This window comes from Leguminivora glycinivorella, chromosome 13, assembly GCF_023078275.1.
Source record: "Leguminivora glycinivorella isolate SPB_JAAS2020 chromosome 13, LegGlyc_1.1, whole genome shotgun sequence".
Taxonomy (NCBI): domain Eukaryota; kingdom Metazoa; phylum Arthropoda; class Insecta; order Lepidoptera; family Tortricidae; genus Leguminivora; species Leguminivora glycinivorella.
The window spans coordinates 11,388,044-11,401,472 of NC_062983.1; the positions used below are offsets into that span (position 1 = coordinate 11,388,044).

At 43.2% G+C, this 13,429-nt stretch overlaps 2 protein-coding genes across 4 annotated transcripts in view; one reads left to right on the forward strand and one right to left on the reverse strand.

The window, feature by feature from the left end:
• Positions 1-6,176, forward strand: part of LOC125232471 (putative FERM domain-containing protein FRMD8P1) — a 17,224-nt gene extending 11,048 nt beyond the window's left edge. For 2 of the 3 annotated variants that reach the window (XM_048138151.1, XM_048138150.1), the window contains exons 6-11: positions 101-262; positions 616-801; positions 1,536-1,665; positions 2,356-2,496; positions 2,844-2,964; positions 4,316-6,176. In XM_048138151.1, the coding sequence (XP_047994108.1) occupies positions 101-262; positions 616-801; positions 1,536-1,665; positions 2,356-2,496; positions 2,844-2,964; positions 4,316-4,500 (925 nt within the window). In that variant the 3' untranslated portion in view covers positions 4,501-6,176. Of the gene's footprint in view, positions 1-100; positions 263-615; positions 802-1,535; positions 1,666-2,355; positions 2,497-2,843; positions 2,976-4,315 lie in introns of all 3 variants that reach the window. The other variant, XM_048138152.1, reaches the window with a different exon arrangement.
• Positions 6,177-6,198: 22 nt separating this feature from the next.
• On the reverse strand, positions 6,199-13,149 carry LOC125232470 (dynein regulatory complex subunit 7). Its single transcript, XM_048138149.1, has 12 exons — positions 12,887-13,149; positions 11,863-12,024; positions 11,455-11,640; positions 11,143-11,353; positions 10,539-10,686; positions 10,276-10,385; positions 9,893-10,040; positions 8,182-8,458; positions 7,560-7,781; positions 6,709-6,918; positions 6,456-6,547; positions 6,199-6,355 (listed from the first exon to the last, which is right to left on the reverse strand). Exons 1-12 carry the CDS (start codon positions 13,067-13,069, stop codon positions 6,199-6,201), a joined length of 2,106 nt encoding a protein of 701 aa, XP_047994106.1. The 5' UTR covers positions 13,070-13,149.
• Positions 13,150-13,429: the final 280 nt, after the last annotated feature.

Here is a 13,429-nt window from a genome sequence, read left to right on the forward strand (position 1 = left end):
GTTTCCATAGTTTTATTTCATGAGTAACTATCGCGGTAACCGAAGACAATATTTCAATTTCAAGACATTAAGGTTTTTAACAATGACTTACATTTTTCAGAGATTCCCGTATCCAAGAGTTGCTATACGAAGAAGCTCGTCACAACGTAGTAACAGGTCGATATCCACTTGAAAGTGCCCAGGCTGTCATGCTGGGAGGTTTGCAAGCGCGCATTCAGCTCGGACCTTATGACCCTCATACACACACTGCTAACTTCTTCAGGTAACCATCCAACCAGTATTAAAAGCGGGTCACAACGCTCGGTCGAGGTTCGATATGTTCGAAAGCGCGCGTGTCTTAATCTTGATAGGGCCATCTAGGCGTGACTCAGCTCGGGCTCTACGACCCGCATAAACACCCCGCCAACTTCTTTAGTTAACTAATTTCTAAGAGTTGTTTTTCGTAGGAGCTCGCCATAACGTGAGACAGGCCAGTATCCTCTCTATCTCTGGGAGGATTGCAAGGCGCACATGACGCGTCTAACTCGGGCGCAACTATTTTAAGAATACCTCCAACTTCTTCAGTTAATATCGTTCAAAGACTACACTAACGGTAGTTTGAACGTGTGGTTCCAGGGAAAACCAAGACAAATACCTGCCGAAGCACGCGCGCTCAGGACGGTGGGCGCAACTCTTGCCAGCCGGCCGTAAAGGCAGTCCCGAGGCCAAGCTCCTCGAGCAGGCTCAGAGGCCACCAGCCGCGCCACCGAGGAAACTGCGCCACAAGTATTTGGCGCATTGTCGGACAACGCCTACATATGGGTAAATCTTTTTTTATTTTTTTTTGTCTTCGGCTATCGCGATAGTTACTCATGAAATAAAACTATACACAATGTTACAATTGAACTGACTAAGGCCCACTTGCATCAAAACATCTATCACCGTCAAAGTGTTCGTTAAATTGTATTGTATGGGAAGTTCCATAGACGTCTGCTGCGTGTCGATGATGTGTCTGTCAAATGTGGTTGATGGAACTGGCCCTAAAACAAGGATTATTTATATAGGATTTACATACTTTATCGTAAATAGGTACACGAATTCGTAAATACTATGATAACGATACCTACAATCTGATGATGCCTACAATTTTTTTTTCAAAATGTGTATTGACGTGATATTATGATTTTATAATAAAGAAGTCATTTGTTGTTATAAAAATTAAAAACACGCTAAAATATTTGGGGAAAATATGATTTTGGCTACTTCCAGGCTGCGGACAGCGCCATCTAGTTTTAAGGTTAAAATGCCTATACATTTAAGGGGTACGCTTTTTTGCTGGGCTTTGTCAGTCCAGTATTAAATCGTTCTTGCTAAAACTATGATACGGTTCAAAGGACCACCTAATTTAACGATGATATGGTCCTTCGACCCGGATCATATTATCAAATTGCCAATTTCTTTTTGTTACTTTATGTGCTGCCTTCCTCCTGATAAATTAAAAAAAAATATAATGTATTGTATGTATATATCTTATAATTAATTTCATATTACCACAGGGCGGCGTTTTTCCAAGGGCAGATAGAGCAGCCGGTCCGCAGCCTCACGAGTCTGCTTACTCACGAAGACATCCCAGTGTTGGTGGCCGTCAACGCTAACGGCGTTTACGTTATTGACGATACTGAGAGTGTAAGTACAGTCAACCAATTGCTAGGCCACTGTAGAACTATGTCATAGTGACGTTATAAATCAGATTGTAGGAAATCGCTTACTGCTTGTCATTTTACATGGTTGTAGAGTGGTCTAGGGTGCCAATTGGTTGACTGTACAAATAAATCATATAAAGGTAGCAGTTTGTAGCAATATTAAGCTCTATTGCCCGTACTTAGTCATATTCTTCGCAACTCTTGGACGGTTCCTTTAAAAACAAGTAGAGTTTCCCAAAAGTCGTTAAGACTGTTATTCCGAATTGTTAGTCCGTTTTCATCCGATCCGATATCGGATGGAAAAAATCCAAGATGGCGCCTGTAATGTATGGGATATCGGTCCTAAATCCTATATTGGATCGGATCATGTGTTAACGCACTTAGGGTCAGTTGGTGTGTACTTGGTCGATCAATTGGACTTTACTCTTTACCCGAGTATCAAAGGAGTAATGCTAAGCCGTGGTCCTGGGTTCGAATCCCGGTAAGGGCATTTATTTGTATGATGAGCACAGATATTTGTTCCTGAGTCATGGATGTTTTCTATGTATATAAGTATGTATATCGTCGCTTAGCACCCATAGTACAGCTTTGCTTAGTTTGGGGGCAGTGCAAGGTGTCCCCAATATTTATTTATTTATTTAATGTTGTGTTGTGTGGTTCCCACTGTTCTCAGACGGTGCTATTGGGCCTTCTCTACGAAGAGCTGTCCTGGGATATCGGCTTGCCTTCGGATGACAACGAAGATTGCCTCCCATGCCTGTTTCTGCAGTTCATGGTCGTTGAGAATGGGCTTCGGGTTTCTAAGATATTACAGGTATGACTATTACCTTTTTCTTTTCTTTTGCCCTTGTATGTTTAATTTAGACGGACCAGTGTGCACGTGTACACGAATTTCAATTGATTGTAAATGTCAAGGTCACTTTTTCAATTACCAAATTAAACAGACAGCATAGGAGGAGTTAATGGGTCTTGTGAAGAACTTTGGCACAAATAATTTATATGAGGAGTTATCCTGGGATATCAGCCTGCCTGCCTGCCGATTGTGTTTACACTTCTAAGGTATTTTTTCAATTAGGTACTTATATACAACTCGACTTAAACCTATTTAATCTATAGGTACACCAATTTATTTAGATTTTCAACGATTAACATTGCTTCCAGGTATTCTCAAAACAGGCGATAATGATGGATACGCTAATAGAACACTTTGCTGGCGAGTACCGCAAACGGCTCGGCCAGGAGACTCCAAGTGATCACGCCGCCAATTATGAATACCATTCCGGTACGTAAATGGTACTTATTGCATGGTCTTCCTCAATTTGTTGATGTTTTTTTTGCACCCTAAAAACCCTGAGCCTTGGCGTGTGCTTTATATGCATTGACAGTGTGTTAACGGTTCTCTTAATATTCAAAAAACCGGCCAAGAGCGTGTCGGGCCACGCTCAGTGTAGGGTTCCGTAGTTTTCCGTAATTTTGCTCAAAAACTACTGAACCTATCAAGTTCAAAACAATTTTCCTAGAAAGTCTTTATAAAGTTCTACTTTTGTGATTTTTTTCATATTTTTTAAACATATGGTTCAAAAGTTAGAGGGAGGGACGCACTTTTTTTTCCTTTAGGAGCGATTATTTCCGAAAATATAAATATTATCAAAAAACGATCTTAGCAAACCCTTATTCATTTTTAAATACCTATCCAACAATATATCACACGTTAGGTTTGGAATGAAAAAAAAAAATTTCAGCCCCCACTTTACATGTAGGGGGAGGGGGGGTACCCCAATAAAACATTTTTATCCATTTTTTATTTCTGCACTTTGTCGGCGTGATTCATATACATATTGGTACCAAATTTCAGCTTTCTAGTGCTAACGGTTACTGAGATTATCCGCGGACGGACGGACGGACGGACGGACGGACGGACGGACGGACGGACAGACAGACATGGCGATAGTTGACTACGGAACCCTAAAAACGGATGAGACAGTTGCATTTTATAAGAGTGCAAAAGAGTGCAATATTGAATTGGAATCTGCTTACTACATGGGGTATATTAGGGCAACTTTGGCCCCTTGTAAAACTATTTTTCAGTACAGATGGTCGCTTTTTTACGCACTATAGTTCGAGAAGTTCATTATATGCCAGGTCAAAACTTCGGAGGTCCATCTGTACTGAAAAACGTCGTTCGATACACGTGCGAAAAGGAAATTCGTAACTCGTGTCGATTTAAAACACTCCCTTCGGTCGTGTTTTAATTTATCGCCACTCGTTTCGAACTTCCTCTTTTTCGCACTTAAATAAATAAATATTATAGGACATTCTTACACAGATCGACTGAGGCCCACGGTAAGCTCAAGAAGGCTCGTGTAACTCGTGTTGTGGGTACTCAGACAACGATATATATAATATATAAATATTTATATACATAGAAAACATCCATGACTCAGGAACTATCCGTGCTCATCACACAAATAATTGCCCTTACCGGAATTCGAACCCCGGACCGCGGCGTAGCAGGCAGGGTCACTACCGACTGCGCCAGACCGGTCGTCAAAATCACTTGTATCGAAATGTACTATTTTAGTGTTCCCTGAAGACGATAGTTTTAATAAATGAAATCAATCGATCGGTTCCAGACTCGGGCAGCATATCCCTCCCCCCGCTCTCGCGGCCGGACTCCCCGCAGCGGCGCCTGGCCAACAAGCTGTCCCGGCTGGCGCTCGCCACGCACGACGGCCGCGGCAACCTGCTCGGCGGCGCCGGCGACTGGAACGCCGCGCCGCACCACCCCATGCCCTCCTGGATCCTGCCCAAACACTAGTCCTACCTAAGTGTACCTAATACTTATAAAGTGCTGCGTCACACACAAGAACTAGCCAGGAAGGTCAGCAGAGGCATAGTGTGGCCGTGCCTGACGTCACCAGATAGTCATACACATACAACATTATGTTGACAGCGATTATGACAACATCGAAGGTGCAAGTACATAAAGGTCGCAGCAACTTGCTCGGCGGCGCCGGCGACTGGAACACCGCGCTCCACCACCCCATGCCCTCCTGGATGCACAAGCACTAAACTTGAAACGCAGGACTTTTTGTTCAAGTTCAGTAATTGACCTACTGCGGACTCCCGAGAAATGCTTCAGACCGCTGAGGTCCGTGGAGTAAAGTAACCAGGTAGGAAATTGTTAAATCTGCGCCACACACTCCACGAGGCAAAAACGTAATGTGGCAACGTGACTCGTCACCGGCCAGTTCGACCACTATACAGCCTTACCTACTTCCCACACGTATCGCTGAATGTCTGGCTGTATTGCCTACAAGCTTGGAGAAAGTAGTTTAGGAACCCTTTAAAATAAAATACTTTAGTTAAGTATTGACATAACTTTATTACTTGTATAATGAATCTCAATAAAAATCTAACAATATCTAACAGTGTTTTATTAAACCTAACTTAGCTGACATTTAAGTAGCAATACCGAAAAAAACTTGGTTCACGAATAATATTTTGTATAAATCATTATAATTGGCATAAAGCCGAATGAGATCAAGATTACATAATAAAACACAATGGCGCTATTTTTAACAATTATTAAAGTTTTTATAATAAAAACGTATAATTAGGTTTAAGTAATAACTAGATGAATAACCCTTTACAGAACCAGTGAGCTACAACCTCGGCCTTGTCGTCACTTTCCATCAGGTGCGATTAACCCTTCGTCTGTGTCTGTCAAAAAACAATTCTATCTATCTATCTACTAAGCCCCTTTTTCCTGAATTAGAGAATGTCTCTTAGTTCAGTGTGCCGCTTGGCAAGGCCTCCTGTAGCTCTTTCCATTGACGTCTATCCTGGGCCACTCTTCTCCACTTCGAGCCCACTGTAAGCTTCAGTTCGTCCTCCCATCTCATTCGGGGTTTTTTCTGGCCCCTAGTACAACCTCTAGGGTACCAATCCGTTATGATTTGGCTCCATTTCTCCTGCTTGTCTCTGAGCATATGGCCGGTCCATCTCCACTTCTGCTGGTCAATTTTCAATAGTATGTCGGTTACTTTTGTTTTTTCCCTAAGGTCTTCGTTTCGATAAAACAATTAACTTTGATATATTATTTTAAAGTCCAACGCCTTATGTTAGGATCCTTATCAAACACAGACGAAGGGTTGGTCAATCACTGGCCAGTTTACAAAAAAAAAACCAGATAACTATAAAATACGATAACGTTAGTATAAAAGCCACAGGATTCATGAGACCATCAACAGCAGGGTCATCGTAATTATATCTTTTGTAAATTGCTAAATAGATTTTGAAATATGTAGGTACAAAAATGTGTACACAGGTAAGTAGTCTAGAGAAAAAAACAGCATCAAAGTGGAATACAAGTTAGTGGAATGCAAGGTGACTACATGAACTTATTGATGCTAAAATCCACTTAAGCGAGAATAAATTTTTGGCCCCAGTCCAACCAAAAATTGTCCACCTGTATGACAATGGCTTAGTACTTAGCTCGTTTTGATTTGCCGTGTTACTTGATTCCGTGATGGTGTCTGATGCGGTTAAACTCCTTGAGCAGGGGATGCTTGTCCAGGTAGTCCATAAGAACTTTGTATCGCGGCGCGGAGAGGTCTTGGTGTCGGGTGAGGCGCACCTCAAGGGTGTGCAGTTGGAACGCTAGCTCGGCGCTGGAAAGGGAAAAACGTGGTAAGTAACAAAAGACGATTTACGCGTAGTACGTGACATTGATCGAACAAAGTAAATTTAAGAAGGTAAGGCGCAACTTACCTAGACGCGAAATACTTGGCTTCCTTTTCGGGAGTAAGAATGTACTGGTTCGCCAAGTACCACAACCTGTTGTTCTTGTATTCCGTGTTCATCTGCAATGAAATATTTTTGTTAAGGTATGTAAAACATGTATCATGATCTTGATGGAGGAGCTTGCTATATTTTTGGCTAAAATCTGCACCAGATAGGCAAAGATTCTTATTATATCTAGCAGAAGAAAAAAGACTGAATAAGAAGTTTGATTTCAACCCACCGTCTCAAACCGCTCATGGACCAATAGTTGGCGCTGTAGCAGCTTCGCCTTGAAGTCATTAATGCACTGTTCCCTGATGATGGTGGCTTCCTTGATCGTCAGTGGCGATCCGCTGCCATGACCAGAGCCGAACATGCGGGCTAAGTATGGAGCTAGAGGGTCGATCTCCGCCTCCTTTTCACGTTCTGATACTTCAGCTTTTCTGGCTTCCTGATGGAGGGGAAAAACATTGTGTAATGTAACATAATTTTCAGTCAAACAGCGAGTGGCGACCGCGTACCGGAAGGCGCAGCGTGGGCCATGACCGGGAACAAGGTGGACTGATGACCGGGTGAAGGGTCCGCTGGATGCGGGTGGCGCAGGACAGGTCATTGTGGCAATCTTTGGGGGAGACCTATGTCCAGCAGTGGACGTCTTTCGGCTTGTATGATGATGATGATGATGACGATGAATTTTAAGCCAACGTCACAATTGCACTTATATTTATGCTCCGCAAGGCTCTTCCGTATTGGCGCAATAGAGCCGGTTCTATTTCGATCGCCATGTAACGTAAACGATTGCCACTTCGGCTAGGCCGGCTGCAAGATCTCACTGCAATGATACCGATCGGTGATTACAGAGCGTCAGGTATACCTAAAGAAACAAATACGTACTTGTTCCATCCATCCCTTTCTAGCCACATCGTTCCTCTCGGTATCAACGAGCGCCACGATCAGCTCGGGTTCCGTGAGCTCCTTATGTCGCTGCTGTAGATATGTGATTATGTCCGCCTCGCGGTCCCGGGTGCCCTTGAGAGCCTTACTCCATGCTGTCACAGAGTGTCAGGTATACGAAAAGCAACAAATACGTACTTGTTCCATCCATCCCTTCCTAGCCACATCGTTCCTCTCGGTGTCAAAGAGCGCCACGATTAACTCGGGTTCCGTGAGCTCCTTATGCCGCTGCTGCAGGTATGTGATGATGTCCGCTTCGCGGTCTCGAATGCCCTTGCGCGCTTTGTTCTCATAATCCATGTTGTCGCAGAGTGTCATGTAGATGTTGAGGGCGCGGGGCGGTTTGGCGATAGGATCTGCCTGGGAAACAAAATGTGGTATTTTTCACTGCTCGACGAGTGGTGAAAAGGAATGGTGTTAATGATAAGATATGTAACGCGAAAGCCAATATACAGATAGAGTTCCTACAGGGAAATCACCACTAGGTAAGATGTAATGAGGAGGCACGCTGACATTTTATCCCTTTAGGCGGCGCCTGTTCAAGTGCCTAGGCATGTCACTGTCATTCATATGTGTGTGAGAGAAAAAAATATCATCTTGTCGCTCTCATGTATGAAATTCTTTATCTGTGCAATGGACTAATTAGGTGACGCTATATGTCCTGTCCTAACCTTTCAGTGTGCCTTCCTCATTTAGCGATGATTTAATGTATTTAATGGTGCTCCTATACTAGTTGGTTATCTGAGCATATAAAACTTACTATATATCCTGACGTCTTCTCCGGATAGAACAAGATCTTGCCACCCGTCTCAGCCAGGTTCGACTTCAGGTATTTTCTAATATTATTCGTGACGAAGTTATACGCGTAATGGTACAGGAGTTCGATGGTATTATCCGGAACCTGGAAGATTCTTCTCCAGATGTCTTTTTCAGCTGGGACGCTGAAGTCGCGAGCGTAATCGTCAATGATCGTCTTTAGTTGACGCTTGGGCTCAGCTTTGGTGCCTTCCGTGTATATTGTTTGACGGGATTCTAGTCTGAAATATAACGTTAGCACATTTTAATAAATGTTAGAGGGAAGTGCCATTTCGTATTCCAGTCCCATGTTACCGCCGCCATTAATGCTACTAATTACTTACAGTTCTCCCTTTAAGCGACTTTCAAAAGCAAATCAGAAGTTTAGAAATATTCTGAAAATATTAAAAATTTATATTATTAACCGCCGCCTCACATCTCTCAAAAGAAGGTTCTCTATTCGTCTGTATTTTTTTTTTTTTTTATTGTTTGTTCCTCGATATCTCCGTCGTTACTGGACCGATTTTGAAAATTTTTTTTTGATTGAATGTATATGCATACAGATTGGTCCCATTTTTCTCAGAACCCAGTTCTGATGATGGGATCCTGGAGAAATCGAGGGAACTCCTCAAATCTGAAAGGCATACATATGGCGATTTTTGTGTTTTTAAAGGAACAGCATGCATTTACGTACGGAACAGTGACATTTGGTGCAGTGGAACTGCTGATGATGGTCAGAACGGAACTCCTCAAATCTGAACGGCACGCTTATAGCGACTTTGGTATTTTTATAAGAACAGCATGCACTTATGTCCAGAACAGTAACATTTGGTGCAGTGGAACTCCTGATGATGGTCAGAACGGAACTCCTCAAATCTGAACGGCACGCTTATATTGACTTTGGTATTTTTATAAGAACAGCATGCACTTACGTCCAGAATAGTGAAATTTGGTGCAGTAGAACTGCAGATGATGGTCAGAACCGAACTCCTCAAATCTGAAGGGCACACTTATAGTGACTTTGGTATTTTTATAAGAACACCATGCATTTAAGTTCAGAACAGTAGCATTTATTTAGTTATATTTGTTAAACATATTGACTTTTCAAGTCAAATTTTGTCAAGCTTCGATTTCTTATAATCGGATTCATGAGGAATTGAGGAAACTCCCCAAACCTTAACGGTATACGTATATTGATTTTTGTTGCCATCAAATAATGAAAGCATTAAAAGCAGTTTAAAAAAATACCTACACATTTCTACACAATCCAACATTCCGCAAGTAGCTTTCACCAGAACCCCAAAGGCGGCGGTTTTTTTTTTCTTAAAAATTATTTATTTTTATTTCTATTATACATCTGTTAACATTCACTTATACCACAGTATAATAAAGAGTACTATCGTACAGTATGGCCACTCCCGCTCCCCGCCGGTTGTGCCGCCCACACCCTCTCGGTTATCTCATAGTTACTGCCTGTCAAAAACGCGAACAGTCGACCTGGCATATGTCACTCATACAAGCTTAATACGCGTTCACCTACACGAGCTTAGTCTGTGTGCTAGGAACGCGCCTCTTTCATACAATTGATCGCCAGTGTCCGAGGTGTGCTATTGGGAAATAGCCTGTCTCGTGGGAAAATGTCATCCTAGTCTATGGACTTCTTTGTTTATACTTACTTATCTTCTCTTTTAGTGTAGTACTCGAAAAATGTTAGAGGTGTGCACACGATTTTGGTGAGATGGTCCAAGCGCGCATAGTAGTTGAACTCCAGGGTACGGTGGGCTTCTATTGACGTCGGAGGGGCGTCAAATGAGTACTCGTGATCTTAAAGTAAAGTTGACAAGCTTAAGTAAATTTCAATTAGAAAATGTATTTGATTCATTTCAATTTTTGTCTTCTGCGTGTCTCATGCGGGAAAAATCAGAGTCATTATCGACGCACAAAATATTAAATTAAATTCGAATTACATGTCTAATATCATGTGGTGTGTGGTTTTTACACACCCACATGTCGCAGTAAAAGCGTTTCTAAAAAATATATATCTGTGCAAAAAACATACGGATCAAATGATCTCTTCTTCCGATGGCAAACTTTTCGTATGTGATTTTTTGGACGTAGTCTATCTTAACGTACTCCATCAAGTCGGCTCGCTGTTCAAACCACTCGTAGCTAAAACACAAATCATACGTCTACCATCAATATTATCATTATTATTAACTGCTACTCTTGTACTCTTGCTATGGACACATATTTGAAAGTTGTATGTTTGATTTATGATTTTCTTTCTCCTTCTGTCGCACTAATAGATAAATTAATAATTACGTGATCAAAGGCTTCGTCAAGGCGTAGTCATCAAACATCATGATTCTCTTCACTAGTCCATCGCGCTCGAAGTAGGGTGCAAACTTCTCCAACAGCACCTTTTTGTAATGAACAACCTTGTGGCTGCCAGGGAACCGCCGTTCGAATTCTGGACACAAACTATCAGTTATTAGAACAATGTGTTCAATGACGATATTAAATCAATATCCTGAATAAATACTGACTTACATTGAAAGAGTTTACCCTAATGTATCCGGAGGATCCGCAGTTCATTACCATCAGGCTGATGTTCAGTTAGTACGCAGGCTATTTGTCCAAGTGCTCCCAACAGGAGAACTAAGTTTAGGTAGGTTAGGTGTATTAGGAGGGTTCTACGCATTTTATGTACTACCTATTCTATTGCTACACCATCAAGCGTGATGTCCAGTTTCCAGTAAGCTGGCATATCAAGAACGAGATGCATTTCCCGATCAAGATCGATCCGGGTCAAGGCCCGTCAAGTATTTTGTTTTTTCGGCCTGCAGGTGCTCCCATTAGGACAGCTTGTATGCAGCAAGTGTGTTAGGAGGATCCTCTCCTGTAAATGATTTATTTTTTTCATTACCATCAGGCGTGACGTCCAGTTTCTCAACCCAGCTAGGCGGCATGTCGAGATGCTTCTCCGTATCCACGGCCGTCCGCGGATCGTCCTGGTCGATCCCAGTTATGACTCTTCGGTAGTTCGGCTCTCCAGCCAACAGGTGTTCCCAGCAGGACAGCTCACAGAGATCGTAGTTCAATGATCCAAGACCCTCTTTGCAATCTTGCAGGTTTACCTGAGAAAAGCAGTTGTAAATCACAAATATGACAGTAGCTGAAGATAATATCAATAAATCATCTCTGAATAAGAAATGTAAATCTACAGGTAAAAACTCACATAGTAATTTTCATGATTGTAAACACTATCCAATCCCCGATATTGTGGCGCGTCGAGTGGGTACGCAAAGCCATCGCTAGGTTCTATGAAGAAGGGTTCCTCGATGTCCTTAAACCCCGGCAGGATCAAAACCCACGCATGTGTGCGCCAGTCTGTGATATCGTCTGGTGGGGGCTTCTCAAGCTCCTAAATAAAGTTTATATTTAATTTGAGTCAGAAATACATGCAAAATACTGCACAACAAAGAAGCATGAGCATCAAAAGAGTATCAGCAATAGGCTCGATTTTCGCGTCTGTAGAGCCTCTCTATTACGAGCGCCAGTTGGTCAGCTCATCCCTAATAGGATGGTGACCTAGTAGAGGCATCCTACATTTTAAAAATAAAAATGAAGGAGATGTCTATCTTACAGCAATCTTGGCGAGCCGTTTGTTCTCGATCTTGTCAAGTTCCGCTTGGCGTAACGCTCTCTCCTTCTCCTGCATGGCGATGACGTACTTAGACGTCAGGTCTGGCAGTGGCACCAGCCGGTAGCGAGGAACCTCGTCGGACGGTGGAGGTGCTTCTTCTTTCTGAAAACACACATTCGACCTATTAAACCTCAAGAAGTACCTAAAAGAAAACTTTAACTTAGATCTGAGCTTAAATGTCTGCAGAATAGGTTTAGGTATGGATAGATTACATACATAATTCAATACCATGCCAGGAGAGGATACCCTGAACTGTGCGAGCTTGCAGTTACATGAAGTGACAAAACTCACCAGGTTCTCATCAGGCATGCAGCTCCAGGCACAGTCCGGTACTGGATAGTCATGCATACTTTCCCATGGCGCATCCCACGACTACTCGTACATACGCGTCGTGTCCGACGCCGATAAAGCACGAGACCGTGACGACACCGACCTCTCACAGTTATATGAAGCAGTCAACTCACCGTGTTATCATCAGGCAGCTCCAGACACACGGTCCGGTACCGGATGGCCATGCACACGTCCCGCACGGCATATAGCCCACAACCACGTATGCGTTGTATCCGCTGTTGATCAGTCACGACACCGTGAAGAGCCCGACCTCTCACAGTTACATGAAGTAACTAACTTACCGGATTTTCTTCAGGTAGCTCCGGTCACACGGTCCGGTACCGTATGGCCATGCACACGTTCTGCACGGCGCAACCCACTACCACGTACGCGTCGTATTCGGAGCCGATCAAGCACGACACCGTGAAGAGCCCGACCTATCACAGTTACATGAAGTAACTAACTTACCGGATTCTCGTCAGGCAGCTCCGGACACACGGTCCGGTACCGGATGGCCATGCACACGTTCCGCACGGCGCAACCCACGACCACGTACGCGTCGTATTCGGCGCCGATCAAGCACGACACCGTGAAGAGCCCGACCTCTCACAGTTACATGAAGTAACTAATTTACCGGATTCTCGTCAGGCAGCTCCGGACACACGGTCCGGTACCGTATGGCCATGCATACGTCCCGGACAGCGCAGCCCACGACCACGTACGCGTCGTATCCGGCGCCGATCAACCACGAGACCGTGACGTGGGCGAGCTCGAACGGGTTCGCCTTCCGACGGATTATCGCCGTGTACGGGGACATTATGCGTTCCGGCTGAAAAAAAAAGAAGCATTTTGTAGTAAGTTAGAAAATGGACGGTGGATGCTGAGTTGCGGACGTGATTTTCCCGCCCAAGTGGCATCCCTGGTGGCATTGGCACATTTCTCTCGTTCCGCATGCACGGCAGCGGCATGCAGCTACTTTAAAAAAATGTGTTGAATAAAAATGAACAATAGGTATACGAGCAATAAATAATTTGGTGTTTGTAAAAATCTACTTTTATGTGTGCCCTCGCTTTAGCTAATAAAATAAAATAATTTTATATTTAATGTAGAGTTACATCCAAAACTGTTTGTTAACAGATGGCGCTTTATAAGTGCATACAGAACTTAGAAGTCCAGT

Excerpts from the sequence above, each read along its gene's own strand:
- LOC125232470 (XM_048138149.1), bottom strand. The coding sequence starts at position 13,069 with ATGTCCCCGTACACGGCGATAATCCGTCGGAAGGCGAACCCGTTCGAG. Across the intron at positions 10,687-11,142 it reads ACTGGACGTCACGCCTGATG|AATTCGAACGGCGGTTCCCT; the intron begins GTAATGAAAAAA and ends GTTTGTGTCCAG. Across the intron at positions 10,041-10,275 it reads AAGAAGAGATCATTTGATCC|ATCACGAGTACTCATTTGAC; the intron begins GTATGTTTTTTG and ends CTTTACTTTAAG.